The 15,927-nt window shown below is 35.5% G+C and overlaps 1 protein-coding gene across 11 annotated transcripts in view; it reads left to right on the forward strand.

Moving 5' to 3' along the window:
- Positions 1-15,927, forward strand: part of PARD3 (par-3 family cell polarity regulator) — a 445,907-nt gene that overhangs the window by 220,288 nt on the left and 209,692 nt on the right. For all 11 annotated transcript variants that reach the window (XM_084507958.1, XM_084507950.1, XM_084507957.1 and 8 more), the window contains 3 exons: positions 2,832-2,923; positions 5,910-5,993; positions 14,676-14,801. In XM_084507958.1, coding sequence (XP_084364084.1) covers positions 2,832-2,923; positions 5,910-5,993; positions 14,676-14,801 — 302 coding nt within the window. The remainder of the gene's footprint in view (positions 1-2,831; positions 2,924-5,909; positions 5,994-14,675; positions 14,802-15,927) is intronic.

Consider the following 15,927-nt stretch of genomic DNA (forward strand, 5'->3'; position numbering starts at 1 on the left):
TGCCTTTCAAAAGAAAACTACTTTCCAAATAAAGAAATAATTGCTAGATGCAGAGATTTTCACAGCTAGTTACTTTTCGTAGTAAATCAGAATTTTAAGTCAAATCCCTCTGCAGGTGTCCAATTTTTCTCTCCGTTCACTTCAATGTAAATCAAAATCTGTGTTATTTTGAGAAGAAAAGAGTGCCTGATTACTGTAATATTAAAGATTTTTAAAAGGATACATCATGCATCTGTTGATTATGGCAGTACTTTAGTTAGGGCTGTGATTCCTCCTCTGAGCACCTATTTACAGGCACATACATGTTGTTGATACAGATCTGTCTGCTGCCCGGGAGAAGCCAGACACAGGCAAGTGGGAGCCGCTTTTTCTTAATTGCTTGGATAACTGACAGTGTGTCTGGTCCAAAACTGACTGTGTTTATAATTCTCGAAAGAAAGGCACAAAGCTAAATGTGGTCGTGCCAGATAGCTTGTGGTTTGCAGATTTTGATGTGTCACATCCTAATTTTAAAAGATAGGCTCTAGCAGCAGGCAGGTAAGTTGGCTGTGGTCTTCATCCTGGGTCAGGCAGGGGGTGCTTCTGCTGTGGCAGAAGAAACCTCTTGAAGAGATAGAAAATGCAAAGAGTGGAATGGTTTAAGTACGAGCCAATAATTAGGAGGCTCTGGGAATGAGAGCAGGGATGCTATCAAGTCTGTTGTGCACACTGGGCTGTAACTCTGCTGTGCATACCAAACACCAAAGGAGGACTGGGTCTGTCAAGAGCAAGTCCAAAGGAAGACCCCCAAAACTAAGTAGGACAAGAGGAAGTTTGCACACGTACAGACACTTTAAAATAATCAAGGGAAACATATGGGTTTGAAGGGTGCTACAACGTAGGACCCAAGAAGTACTAGATGAATGATGCTTATATGGCAAATACATCGATGTGTTTGCTAAAATGACACAATACAAAGCCAGTCTTGTTGTTGTTGTTGTTAGTGGGGGTGTATCCTTGTAGGATGTTATTTCAGTTTTTCTTAAATGTGTACATATGAATTGTGTGTTTGCTTGAAAAGCCTGCACAAAGAAAATTGCCAAAAACGCTGCATTAAGAAAATAACATTTGGGTTGGCTTCTTAATATAGCTGAGATACGAAATTGTATTTTTTCAGCAACTCTGATTTTAGACTTACAGGTAATAACTCCACTGCAAAATAAATACTTACATAGGTCTCTATAATCACCAGTGTCCCTAACTTCAAACCAAGAAACCCACAACAAGGTTCTGTAAGATGCTGTAGGAAACAGGGTGAAACACTTCTTTGTAATGGGAAACTACTGCAAATGTTCTGGTTTCCCTATCATCTGTTTCTTTCTTTTTTTTTTTTTTTTCTCCACCCAAACTGTATGTAACCTTATAATTGCAATGAAGATTTGAATATTTATTTAATTTTAACCTTTATTCCTTGTACTCAGTTGTACATACAGAACTTCACCTGAAATCAGTAAATACAGAAGTATAAACATTAGCTTATGACATATTTATGAATTTTATGGGTTATCATTTATAGTGGGTTTATAAGCAACTTCTGCTATATGGAAATATTTTATTTTGAGTTCTTGTTTGCGTTCATAATGTAGTTCTAGGTAGGTTCAAGATGCTGGTTAACCTTTGAAATGTATTACTTGCCTAGTGCTTAACAGAGATAGATGACGAAGAAGTGCATATTAAAGCCTCTCAAAACACAGGATCATCAATCTTCAAGTAGCTCGGCTTCATGCAGCGTGCTGCTATCCAGGATGCATAAGGCATATCTACAGCTCATGGAAGCCTGCTGTAGCCAGCCTCCTGCTTTTGCAGACTCTCAGTGGAAATGTCAATTGGACATTACCAACTGCCTCTGCCTTGCTTTAATATCTCTTCAATAATTTAATGTATTGTCTGACACTGTGTGCTGAACTCATAACCTATCGCTTATTATTTTATTGACTTGATTGCTCTGACTCTAGAATCTCAGTCTGTGTTTGAATCCTACCGCTCACACTTTGTCATATTTTCTCCTTGGTCATACAGGTAATTAAAACCATAAGCTTATAATGAGTAACATAGCCATAATAGGAATGGTTGTCGGTCATCTTACTGGTAGTCCTTGAATTACCCTGGCCTAAATTTGTACATACAGCATTCCCGACTTTGACATGAAAATTATACATTCGGTGAATAATGCATGTACTTTTTGGAAAGTCAAATTAAAAACAAAATCAATTGGTTAGCATTAAAGCCTCATGTAACTCTTTGATGTCAGCCATTCCTGGCATGCCATTAATAATGGGCTGCGATAAAATGTTTAAAGAGGTCTTGGTAGTTTGTAGAATTACACGAGCCACAGTTTCTTCTACTGTTCTTAACTTTGCAAAGGAACCTCAGTGAGCTGCCTTGCGTCTTTGTTGGATTTCCCAGTAACCTTCCTGGAGAGAGCTCTGAAGGAGTTTGCACCCACACTGCTGGCTGTCGGATGCTTTTCCGTCTTAACTTGTGTGCCTTCAAAAAAATACTGCCTCTGATAGCTTCTGAAGCATTGATTTTACACATGTAGCAAAGTTAAGATATAAAACGGACTAAACTGTAAATATCATTACAAAAAAGTGTAAAGTGATGAAAACAATTTACAGCAGTTTCAGGTAGCAACAGAAAAGATTTTTCGTAGTTGTGGCAGCACACATTTCTGCTGTCACTGCGGAGACTGCCTTCATTTAAAAATGGGAAAATGGTATTATTACAATAAGTGAAACTATTGAAGCTAGATTTAATTTTCTTCATTTCTTTATTTTTTATTTACTGTCTAGGATGAGGATCGAACAGAGGAGGACAACAGCAGAGTTGAGCCTGTTGGACATGCAGACACTGGTTTGGAAAACGCGACCAATTTTTCCCTGGAGTAAGTTACTGGCAGAACACATTGTTTTAATGATGAGTCTTGGGGCTGAACACAGACTAGCAAAAAACTCAGAATAATATGAGTTATACTATTCTTAAGCAAGCAGGACAGCCTTTTTTAGGTCATATGTAGTTTTGTTTTTATGCAGTTTTCTCCATGCACCCTTTCAAGGCAGTCTTTAAGCGCTTAAAAAAAGCCTGTCTCAAGGATGCACACTGGACGCTTGGCGTTTCTAAGTGCTGATGCTAACTGCTGATTTTCTGCTTCAGAGAAGATGCTTATGTGATGGAACTCAGAAAACTTGGCAGAAGGAATAGGGTCAGTGCTAGCACAAATAAATCAACAGGAAAGAATTTCAAAGAGGAAATTCTTAATACCTGTCAGCAGTTCGCAGTCTGCTCAAAAGACAGATGTATGTGGGGTCTCATAAGTTACATAGTCAAATGCTTATAATTTCTGAATGGATCAAAACTTATGTTGTTTAGGACTGGGAAATTCCTATTTTTAAAAATTCAATAAAGGATATTTTGTTTCATCACAAGATACAGCAAACATTTCATCGCACAGAACTGAACCATACCTCACTATGGAATTAATGAGAAAATATCTCTTCTACCCTTAAATTAGACCTTTAAAATTGATTAGAATTAATTTTGAAATAAAAATAAATCTTTTGCTCATATTACTTCTGAATTAACTTATAAATTAGGTACAGGGGGGTTAAATGTTAGATAAAGATCATAGTGACATCTATTAAGCAATACACACTGAGTTTTACTCCGTTCCATTTGCAAAAGCAATTGTAAATTCAAAATGCTGCCTGCTAAATAGAGTTTACAGAACTTCTGTCAAATTGAATGCTTCTTGGTGTTGCTTTTAACTAACTCACTGGCTTTTCATCATATGCTGCTTCATTCTTCTCTGTTTTGATATCATACTTTGTGTGTTTGTTTGAAGTACTTGGCTCGAAGTCATGAGAAAATCTGTGTGAGAAGCAGGATTGAAACAATATCTCGTAGGAAGGGATCATTCCTTTTCATTTTCCATTTTACAGAGCTTAACATTTGAATTTGGAATGGAGTTTTGTAAGAAAAACAGTAGAAGAAAAATGAGTATGTAGGCCTAGTGCATATATTGGAAAAAAGGAAGGATAGTGGCTCAAGCAACAGGACAAGTTAAATGGTGCAGTCTGCTTATAAAAACTGATGTTCTTTTGTTTAAGCAGGTTTTCCCCTTAGGACATTTCCAAGTGAATCCCATGGATTTTACTTGTTCTCTTCCTTAGCTCTCAGTTTTTCTCAGGAAAGTCAGAAAAAATGATCATAGGGGGCCACAGGCAAACCAACAGTAGATGCATTTTCGTAGACCTTTTTGGGGTGAGAGACTTCGCTTGTTTCCTGTGAGCTGATTTGCATGAAAGTTAACAAAAATTTAGCGTTAATGAACAGTGAGAAAGAAATGAATTCAGCCTGTGCAGAAACTAGGACAGGAAACATTACCAAGTGCTGTAATGCTATCAGTCTTAAAAAGTTTATTGGGAGCTGAAGAATAATACTTTTCTGGCTGCTGTCTCTCAGCTCTCCTACACTTTCAATACTTTATTGAGCTAAACAATGGTAACAGGGATAGAGAAATTCCATTGTGTCATTTCAAAAATGAGTCAAAACCAGACCTAAATTGGGGCATAAAACAAATGTGAGGCCTACCTTAAGAATATTAAAAAAAAAAAAAAAAAAGTGGAACAAATGTAGAACAAACTGGATTACAGGATTTTTGTTGACTTCCTAACAAAATGTGGTCTGGTTATTCTCAGATTCCAGATTAAGCATGGCAAGCTTTTGTGATGGGCCACCATATCATCAAGAGCCTATTGAAGGAAGTAGAAAATCTTTTACTGCTATCAGAGGGCATTGGTCTTGCTCCATTTCTAGATTAAGTTTGATTTGTATGCTTATTAAAAACAAACTTCTCAAAAATGTGTGTATGTATAATACATATGTATGTATTGGGCCAGGAAATATGGGAAAAGTATGTAATACTAGAGAGAGGCATAATCCAAAAATTTAGATTGTGGCTTTTGTTCAGATCTGTCTCTTCCAGATTTGCTAAGAGGTTTGGCCTTCGTGTATTATTTTCTCATCTGGGTATTTATAACTCTTTAGGGTCTCTGGGCTATACTCCACCTTTCCAGCTGTGTGCATGTTTCAAACTCACCAGAAGATTTGGTCCAAATCTATTTGTAGAATCTTTGCAGATCTTTTCTGAACCTGTACTTTCCTCTTTTGATTTTTCCCTCTTTACAGCAAAAGGTATAATTGAAAACTAGCTGGATGGCTGTTTCAGGAGGACATGTGGTTGTTTCGGAATGTTATAGCTAAATCCTACTGTGGAAACTTTGCCTCGTAAGGAAATACAGATACAGCAAGCTTTCAATAAAATATATGGAAACACAATAAAGCAAATAAATGCATTGTAAAACCAGAAGAATTTAAACAATTATGAATTAAATAATTCTTACTTAATTAAAGGGTATTTTTGTAAAGACAAATATTATGGCTTGGAATGGGGTCTCTCTACAATAAGCAAATAAAGCACGCTAGTACTATGATTAGGGTTTAGGCTTTAGGGGAAAAAATTGTATGTGGTATTTAAGATGTTTCTGCTCGGCACTACAAACAGTTACATTTAACTTCAGAATAAGGAAGAAATAAAACAACATTCATGTGATGATGATACCTATTTTTATAGAGTAAACTAATTATCAGTTGCTTTGATTTTTCACTTATTTTATTAATTGAACTGTTTTTGCTGATTGATCTCCTTTCATGCCATCAGATTAGTATTCAGGTATGTAGTATTCAATAATGCTTTCATCACCATGACTTAATTTCTGGAGCATTTTTGTTTTTCTGTGTGTGTTTTTGTGGTTTTTTTTGGTTCATTCACGGTACATGTTCACATTCCCTCATTCATCGTTGTCTCACAGTGATATGGTAAAGCTCGTAGAAGTCTCCAACGACGGTGGGCCTTTGGGAATCCATGTAGTGCCTTTCAGTGCCCGAGGTGGAAGGTAACGTATCGTGTAGGATTTTAATTGAATCATAACTTGCTGTATTTTATCTTAGTTATGTTAATTCTTGTATTGTGTGCCTTTGACTTATGTGAAATATTGAACTTTTTTAAGAAAGGCAGAAATGCAAGTTTACTGACTGTACTCTGTAATGTAAAGGCTCTGCTTAAAATGAGTTGGAATTGCAAGGTTGTCGTGTGGTCCCTTGGGAAACTGAACTATGAGGATGTTTCCTTTTGGACTCTTACAAATTATAATCTGCTCCTTTAGTTCAGGTGGATATTTAGGCAACATTTCCCCACTGACTGTTTATAGCCACATTTTCAAAAAGAACAACAGTCTAAACCCAAGGCTTCCTGTGTCTGTGTTTGGTAAGAGTGGAATAAAAACCAATTATCATACTTCTGATATTTAGTATTGTCCCATGTGTTGGGGTTAAAATGAAGTTGCAAAAACAGTTGAAACATTCTGGTTTTGGGGAAGATGAACCTGTTTGCATTAACTCACAAGCTGTAATGTTTATGAAGAGTACAAAGAAAATCTTCTACTTTAAAAAATCAAAATCATTTTGGGGAAAGTATGCATCATCTCTAATGCTTTGGTAAAGCAGAGATTTGGCATTTAGTGCCTTTAATCAAAACACTAACAGTCTCAGAAAAATAGCTTAACTTTCATAGTAATTAGCGGTGGGTTTGAAGCTTTTAAGTGTGTTGAAAAAAATTATTTATCACAAGTATAAGCAAATTTTATTTTGGTGCAGGGTCAGCAAGCACTCTGACCTGGCTTGACGTTTCTGCTCTCACTGCAGATGTCTCCAGCTTCCTCCCTCATTTGGGGACAGCTGTGTGTCTGCTGCTCTAGCGAGCTTTGTCTGCTCTGAACTGAAAAAAATGCTGGGGGGAGAAACTTGTGTTCGTGTCTTGAAAATGTGGAGGAGCAGCCAGAGGTGGAGAGGACCTCTCTGCTTCCAGAGCATTTCTCCTATACTTTGTATGTAGTAATGGAAGGAAAAGGAGAGGTCATTGCTCAGTATTGATTATAAACACTGCTGTTGTGCTGCTGCTTTACTGCCAGCTGTACTCACGTCCCTACATGCTTTCAGTGAGAACAAAGGCATTTTCTCCAGCTGCCTGCTTGCAGTGTGGGGAGGGAAGGGAATACATCTATCTTCAATTTTGGAGGACTTGGTGTGTTCTTTTTCTTATTTTTTTTCTTATTTTTTTTTTTTTTTCCCACTGCTGGGCCCCCATCTCTTTTGAACAAATAATAGATACTTGGTTTTACTTTTGCTAGATTCAGAGGGAGAGCAGATGCTTGGCAGGGATGCTCTTCTGCCCACTTCTTTCTCACTCCAGCACATGGCTGCTCTTTGTCCATCCTCTGGCTGCAAAGCCACTTCTCTGTGCTGCACTGAGCAATCTTACTTGAGCAGGGGATCTGCTCATTAGAAACCTAAATATACAAAACCAAAGTCGATAAAAGACTTTGATCAGCAATGTCAAAAAAGAAAAGATCAGATGTATCGTATAACCTAGCGTATAGCTTTTTACACTGGCCCACCATGTTTCATATTTGTTTGGTGTTCAGTTACGGTTATGCTGTGTTTTCAGTTCTTCCAGTTCCTTTCATTCTCTTTTGAAAATGTTACTTTAACAAGCAATGGTTATTAAAATAATAATTTACTTTCAAAAGTGTAAAAACATACTAATACAGTTCTCCCTCTTTCCCCCCCAAAAAGCAAACACCCTAAACCTTTAAAAAGTATGTGCCACAACTATGTCTTTTGCTTATTTTGAGGAAATATTTGTTTCTTTCATGGTCTTTTGTGGTAGGCTTCAGTTTGGAGTAAGAATCTGTCTTCTGTATTGGCTCATGATTTTGAACAAAATCTGTAAAGATCTCTGCCTCATTTATGGAGATGCTACTGATTATTCCTACTCCTGGAAAAAACGTTATTTTTTATGAAAGAATAAAAAAAAACCCTCTCCGTTATTCTCTGGGAAATATTCTATTGATTTATCCAGACATGGTCAACACTTTCTTTTATGGATATATTTGCCTATTATTCCTCTGTTTTTACTTCTACAAATACATCTGTCCTTTATTGGCCCTTTTGACCATATGCTTTGGGTAACAGTTTATTCACCTTGTCAAAAGAGAGGAGGGGTATACATATTCATCACCTTATGGTTGTGAAATTTTTCAAGATTAAAGTTCTGTTTGCAAAATCAGCTTGCTTTTTGTAATGGTGTAAGTTCAGTCTCAAGCAGAATATAAGGCATGAAAAATGAAAGCAGAAAGAAAGAACAGGATGTAAACAGGAAAGTGTTTACCTAAAGAGAAGAACAAGGAGGAAAAGAAGGAGAACAACGAGATGAAAGCAGAAAGGGAAAAAATTATCTAAATCTGTGAAGAATTGCTGTTAGCATCAGTCTGTCCTTCATTTTACAGAAGAAAGTAGGTGCTCAGAGAGGACAGCAAGCACTCGGTCTGTTAAGAATTTAACATTTGAGCAATCCTGACTGATGGAAGAAGTTATGTTGATGCATATTATAGCATGATTTACTGTTATATGGCCTCTTCTACTTTTATGAGACTTTGAAATTTTCTTGAGCTCTAAACCATTGCTGCACTTCTGAAATGGTGCCATATCTTTCTTTGGGAAGAGGTTCAGCTGACACAAGGAATATATGAGATAACATCAGAAATCTCTGTGAGTAGCGGTGGGGAAAGCTCCATAGTCCCAAGACTATTGTGAAGTTTGCGTTACTGGAACAGAAAAAGATTTTACTATTCACCTGAAAAAACTTTGAAAGAACTTCCATTAATAAATACCAGACATATTATTTTGATTCAGAGCTGTGAATTTGTGGGGCTTTGCCTGCTGTCCTTCCTATCAAAACATGCCATGGAATCCATGATAAAATCTAAAACGTGGCAGCTAAAAATATTTAGTCTGTATTTTTAGATTATATATCCTGAATGTCCTAAAAATATTAAAGAAGTCTTAGAAGGATGGGAAAACTAAGAGTCTGCATTTTCTTACTTTTTGCCAGTTTATATCATAAATTTAACTGATTTAATTAAGAAAAAAAGTTTTATTATAAAATTCATGTATACACAATCCCTGTGCTAGAAAATTCTTCCACATTTTTCTGCTCTATGGGTTTTTGATTTTTTCTTTTTTTTTTTTTTTTTCTTTTAGTAGAAGTGCCCTTCACTGTCTAGAACTTATGAAGCAGTTTATATTTCACTGTAAAAGTTTTATTCTTTTCCTCAAGACACAAAAACCCTAAAGTCACATCTAATGCCTATTGTCTATGCTGACATTCCTTAATATTGCTTTCAAGGTGACATTCTAACAATCACGTTGTATTTGATCGTCTAGTGGGTATGTGTTACCTGCATCTCCATTTATTTCTTCTGCATTTCCAGCCTTTTAAGTCTCAGAAGTAGCTATGGTTTTCATATGCATTGGGAAAAGATTCCTGTGGAGCGAATGTACCATTCCCTCATTCTCTTAGCTGAACTCAAGGCTTTCTTTGTCTGATCTCATCCTTTTAAAAGTTGTATAAACTTAATTTGAAGTATTGTTCAAACTAAAAAGCTGAGGAATAGTTGCCAAAGATAGGAAATTGGTCCCGGACTTCAGGCATCAAAGCTGACAAAGTTATGTTAATATGCTACAGTAGCTCGGTGACATAAATGTTGTGTAAAGGAGTTGATGTCCAATTTAGCATTGATCAGCCATGATAATTTAACTTAAACAAACAAGCTGATTTGCCTACTCTGACCTCCTAGTCTCAAGAAATTTGCACTGTGTTTGTGTTCCCGTCAAACATCTCAGAGCTCTTCCATTGTTGCATAATTTGTTTGAAACTGCTACACATCTGTTTTTGAATCCGTCATTATTTTTGCCCCTTAATCTAGTTTTTGCCTTTTCATGTTAGTGACTTTCATAGACATCTAAATTGGTTATTTTCTCTTCTGCCTGATTTGATTATGTGCGGTTAGTTTGTAGGTAAGAGGTAAATAACTTCAGTGTGTACGTGCAGTGGGCAGTGATGGCTGAATCATAGTCTGGATGCTCGAAGTAATATTTTTATTACTCTCACACTATCTACACTGTCAGTTTTTATTAAGACAAATTATCATCATTTCCATACAGCTGGGTGGCATGTGGGGAGTTCACAATTTCAAAGAACTACTCAGACAAACTCAGGCAATTTAGACGTCAATAAAACACTTGCTGCTTATTTCTAGTTTTATCATTGGTTGTAATTTATACTTAGAACTGAAACGTTAACTCATGTAGCTGAGTTTATTTTAATTGTATAATTAGAGTAATGAACCTTGTGGAAATACAGTGGTACAAATGCTAATATAATCTAAGCTGTTTACATTCCCAATTATGTATTTAAAACAAATACAAAGATAGAGCTTTGCACTGTGGTACCCATGTCTGTGTTTCCCTTTTGTCCCCTCCTCAGCTAATGCAAGTCTAAAACAGAGAAGGTACCAAATTTCCATTTATAAGTGTTGTTTCTACAGGGTTGCAGACTTGTAGAGTGTTTGCAGAGTGCTGAGGTTCACACAACATTTAACCCCGTTCTCAAAGAAGTTATAAGTTAAGATATTTATAATGGAAGAACTTACATCAGAAAACTTGTGGTCTGACTTTCCCTGATAATATTAAGCAAATACAAATAAATGCACCCATATATTTGTATGCCACATGGTTGTGTTCAAACAGATATATATGCTCTTCTGTATTTTACAGTAGATTAGTTTATAGGCTGACAAAATTTATATGGTTTCCTAATGTAGGAAAGGTAATTCTGAAACCGTAGTAGAGCTTACAGCTCCACTTTTCAGAATTAATGGTAGTACCATGTGGCAGGGAAGCAAAATCCAATTAGTGTTTAGGTTATTGCATGTTTGCCATAGCAGCTCTACCCTGTTTATCTGTGGTCACTGCAACAACAAACATGAATCCCTGTAACTCATTTTTTAGAGTAATTTTCCTGCACCTAACCATAGTTTGCTGAAAAAAATCTGCAGGAAATTGATAGGCTTTTGTTACTAAAATTTTCGGGTATATATGTTTTCCAGGAGTGTTTACCACGCTATGCAGAACTGTGTTCAGTAAGTTGTTTACAGAACTGCGTCTAAAGGGATCTTTGTTCCATGTGTTTGTAAAAAAAATAAAAATGAAAATGAAAAGACAGGCATTGTGAAGATCCTGGTTTCAAACTTGACTCAGGCTGTTCATCCAGCTTTGAATCTGTTCTCAGTGTCTTCAGCTTTATGTGCCTTGGTTAGCCTAGCTCTAACATTTGTTAAAAAGAGAAGTCCTCATGAGCACCATATGTTGTGTCTGAGATGAGCAATCTTGCATTAGTAAAACTTGTAGCCTTTGTTTAATGAGATTATTTGCAATTTTGACTGGTAGCACATTTATGTGTTACATTATTTTACCATTGGTTAAGATTAGTACAATTTGTACTAGATTTAAGGATTTAGCTGAATAAAGTTTAAAAAAAAAATTACAAGCCATGCATAAAGTCTTGCATTAATAAAATTTTTAATACTCCTTCAGAATGCAAAACAGTGGAAAGTTGTTTTTCAAGAAAAATGCTATGCAAAAAATGATAGACCACTTGCTTTGAGAGTGTATGAGTATGTGAAGATGTTGGGATAAAATAATCATAGAATTTTGCGTTTTGTATTATTACTGTAATACTGACTCAGAGTATTGTAGTGGGTGTGGAATTTTTTGGTATTTAATACATTGGTATTTTAATATTTCTAATATTTAAGCATATAAACAAAAGACCGGTTGCTGTTACTGTGTGTGTTCTCATGCAATCAGTGCATGCACCTCCAAATTCTGTATCTGTGGGCATTACAGTGGAGCTCACCCACAACAGACTACTGCTGGGCACGAAGAGAAAGAAGAGAAAGTGCAGACACAGTTCTTTCCTCTTCCCCTCAAATGTTGTGGGATGATTTCTCTCAAATGTAATATTCACGTTCTTGTATTTGCTTGCTCTGTCCCTTGTAGAGATACCCCTTCAATAACTTCACCTTGGGGCCCAAAGACATTATCCAGAGAAATTCAACAACTCACAAGTGAAAAAGTAGCCAAACTTGTTTTTTAACTGTCAGTTTTAAATGTATGAAAACTGAAGTTCCAATAAAACTCATGTAGAGAGGGCATACAAGTATTTTTTATTTTCTTAGAGAAATATAAATACTTTTACTACTAACATTCATAAATACTATTTTTTTTTTCTTTCCGCAACTAAAAACAGTGTATAAAATTTTATTTTCTAGAATTATTTATGATGATGTAAAAATCTGAGATGGTGTTTGACACTTTTATTAGTGAATAGGAGGAAAAAGGGATGGTATGAACATTTTAGAAATTCATTTTGTTTTACTTCATGTGACACTTCCGCATTATTTTAAGCAAATTTTAGTATAATAAATGCAGCACAACGTGATCATTAAACTATTGTTTGACTGTTGTGGACTTGTTTTTTTACTTTTTACTTTTTTATTTTTTTCATGCAAACTGTTAACAGGAATGTGGGAAAGGCAAACAGGAAAACACCTTAAAACATGTAGATAATACTTCCGAGATTATATCCTAAAATGTGTTTCACTAGCTAGGTGATCACTAGCTAGGTTTTTGCTTTGGGGAAAACAAACAAAGAAACAAACAAAGTTTATTTATTTATTTATTTAATTATAATGGAAGACACAGGGTTGTTGGAAGGAATCTACAAAAGGTGGAACTTTCCAAAACCAAAGAATATCAACGTGGCGTGGGGAAGGATAGGACTAGACACATACTAGTATCTGTTGTGTTTTTCAATACTTTTTTTTCTGAAATGCTTGTATTCTAGAGAGCTGATACTTTAGCTTTACGGAACCTTTCTAATCATTGTGTTTGCCACTGTTATTGTGAAGAGACAGATTGCTAATTGCAACAGCTGAGCTCAAGTTGAGCCCAATCACAGTTAGCATCAGTGACAGTGACTGCACCCCAGTGGTGCATCAGGAACAAGTGAGGGCACTGAAGGTTTGTCTCTCATGGGACCTGGACGAGTTGAAGGTTAGGTATGCAGTATGCTAGGTGTTTGCAAAATATACTGTATGAGCTGGAAACAGAATATTGTCAGTTAAACGTTAATGTCTGATTCAAACTTCATTTGATGATTTCTGTTGTCAAAATGATTTATGTCGTTTTTCTCAGTCTGTTTGCATGTATAGATCCTTTACACTTCGTATATTATTGTCTCCAGGAAGTTCCAAAGTGGAAATACTAAATAAATAAATAAATAAATAAATAATTATTTCTCTTACTCTTTCATCTGGCTTGTGGAAGAAACAGTATGACTATTCTTTAAAATAAATGTCTGACATATGTTGGTGGTAACTTGATAAATGAAGAATTTAAAGTGGAAGACTAAGTTAAAGTTAATTTTGCCTTTCTGACCCATTTGATGAAGTGCTCAAGTACATTCTAACTTTCAATTGCATGAGAAGTCCTTTTAAGCATCATTGACTGCTCATTTTCTTTGAGGTATGTGTGAACTGAAGTGCTATGTTCACTGTAAGTTTTGTTCTAAAAGGCATATGTGGTTTTGCAATTTCTGCCATGCAGCTAAGGATTTTGCACACCATGCCTTGAAGTGACTTTTTCAAAAGTAATTCTGTTGACTAGGATGCTGTGAATTTGACCCTCTGATATGTCCTGTGGGATTTCATTATAAAGCTGATTTTAAAACAAACAAACAAACAAATGCAGTGTCGATGCAAGAATAATTCTGAAGATTGAATCCTTCTTCAAACCTAGAGTTCAGGTATAGAAACATCACTTACTTTTCACACAGTCCTACCAGTACGTAAGAAATCCACTCTTCTGGATCCATTTCATAATATCAGGTTGAACATTTATTTCCTTTCTATGAATGTCAGTAAGACAACATTGTACCTAAGCACTAGGCAGATGTGATCAACTCATAACACAGAAGCTATCAGATACTAATTGTTTTCAGTCATTACTGCACCAATTCCCTGAAGATAATATGTTGAATTAAAAATGACATTTAAGTTTTTAATTTCCTTTTTGCTGTTTTGCAAGAAAAGGTTTACAACAAAAGCATTAGATTCACAAGAAATTCCTGAATCCTTTGTCCATCCTTTCATTATAGGGTGGTTATTACATGAGATGACCCCACATTTCACTTGCACAGGAGCAGTAGCAATGGCTGTGGTATTCTCTGCTAATTCAGAAATTCATATCTTAAGTTGAACTTCTTCAACTTTAGTTAACCATCAGAAGAGATGATGGCTGTCAGATGTGCAGTGCTTCATGAAACCAAGTTCTACTTTTCAAACATCTAGGCCTTTTGCAAGAATAAATTTGATATCATCATGCTGCCTGCACTTTTTTAATGACATACCTGTTTCACCTAGGGTCTTCGTTTCATGGATAATGGATAGTAATTCAGGTAATGCTTATAAATTATTTGAAACTTTGGTAGCCTACTCCCAGGTAAAGATGGTTTAAAATTTAGTTTATATAATTATTATGATAAAATATTAAACCAGTAGGATTTTATATGCTGCAAAATGTTAAATCTGTAATCACTTGTAATCTTAATGTTCCAGAACCTTGGGGCTGCTAGTAAAGCGGTTGGAAAAAGGTGGAAAAGCTGAACAAGAAAACCTTTTTCGTGAGAATGACTGTATTGTCAGGATTAATGATGGAGACCTTCGGAACAGGAGATTTGAACAGTAAGTTTATTTACTGCTACATTACCATATTTAATTTTTAACACTGCACAATGAAGTCATTTGTGGCAATGTAGTATTTATGAAAAAATTGTCTAAGCTTGCCTTGGACATTAGTAGTAGTTTTCATTTAGCTAAACTACAAAAATTCAAGATAATTGCTGTCATTAGAATATATACACTTCTTATTCAGTTCTTTTTTGTGGTTTTGAATGTTACAAACTTCTTCTTCTTTCATTCACAAAGTTTTTGTCATGAAATTCTCACATGATTTTTGCTTTTATACTTGTAATGCATCACGTTCAATATACATGGACAACATGAAGGCTTTAATGTATAAAAAATATTTGTGGTTTTGTATATGTGAAAACTAAAGTTACTTTATGGAGAAGCTTTCTAGAGAGGCTCAAGACATCATAAATACTTGCTTAGTGGAAGCCTGGAATTGGTAGAATCCTGAAAATGTGAATCGGAAAGACTTTTAACATTGAAATCAGATTGTAGTTTATACACAGATAATTAAAAGAGAATGCGGGAAAGAGGTACACAGAAAACATATCATTTTAAAGATGATAACGTTTTTCTGAAAACTTAAATATGTTGAGAGTCAGAGGAATATCATTTAGACTGATCATCCTATACTTTGATATATATCTGATATTTTTTTTTAAATTTCTTTAACCCGTATTGGAATATAACCCTTTACCATATGGTAAAAAGCAGCTTGTGTCTACTTACTCTAAGATTCTGAATCAAAACTGAGGTCTGAAGAGACTTCTTGACTTTGTGTACTTCTCATCATGATCTAGAGCCCAATGCCCATCTGTGCAGGATTAAGCATTTTGTTCCTATTAGTGTTGCATTCTGAAAGACTACTTATGTACAAAAAGTGAAGTGTAATCTGGATTTTTTTGCAAGACTGCATATACTCTCAGCAAATAAGGAAATACACAGTCTTTGTATAAGTGTAATTTTAATTTTAATAATTCTGTCATCACTGTGATTACTGTATCTAAAGAAACAATTATCAAGTTTCAAAGCAAAAGAACACTGTAATCCTGCCATAGAACTGCCTGCCTTTCAAGGCTGTGGTTAAAATTTTTGCTCTTCTGAGTACAGTATTTGGAAT

Source organism: Aythya ferina (assembly GCF_964211825.1).
Source record: "Aythya ferina genome assembly, chromosome: 2".
In the NCBI taxonomy this organism is placed as follows: Eukaryota; Metazoa; Chordata; class Aves; order Anseriformes; family Anatidae; genus Aythya; species Aythya ferina.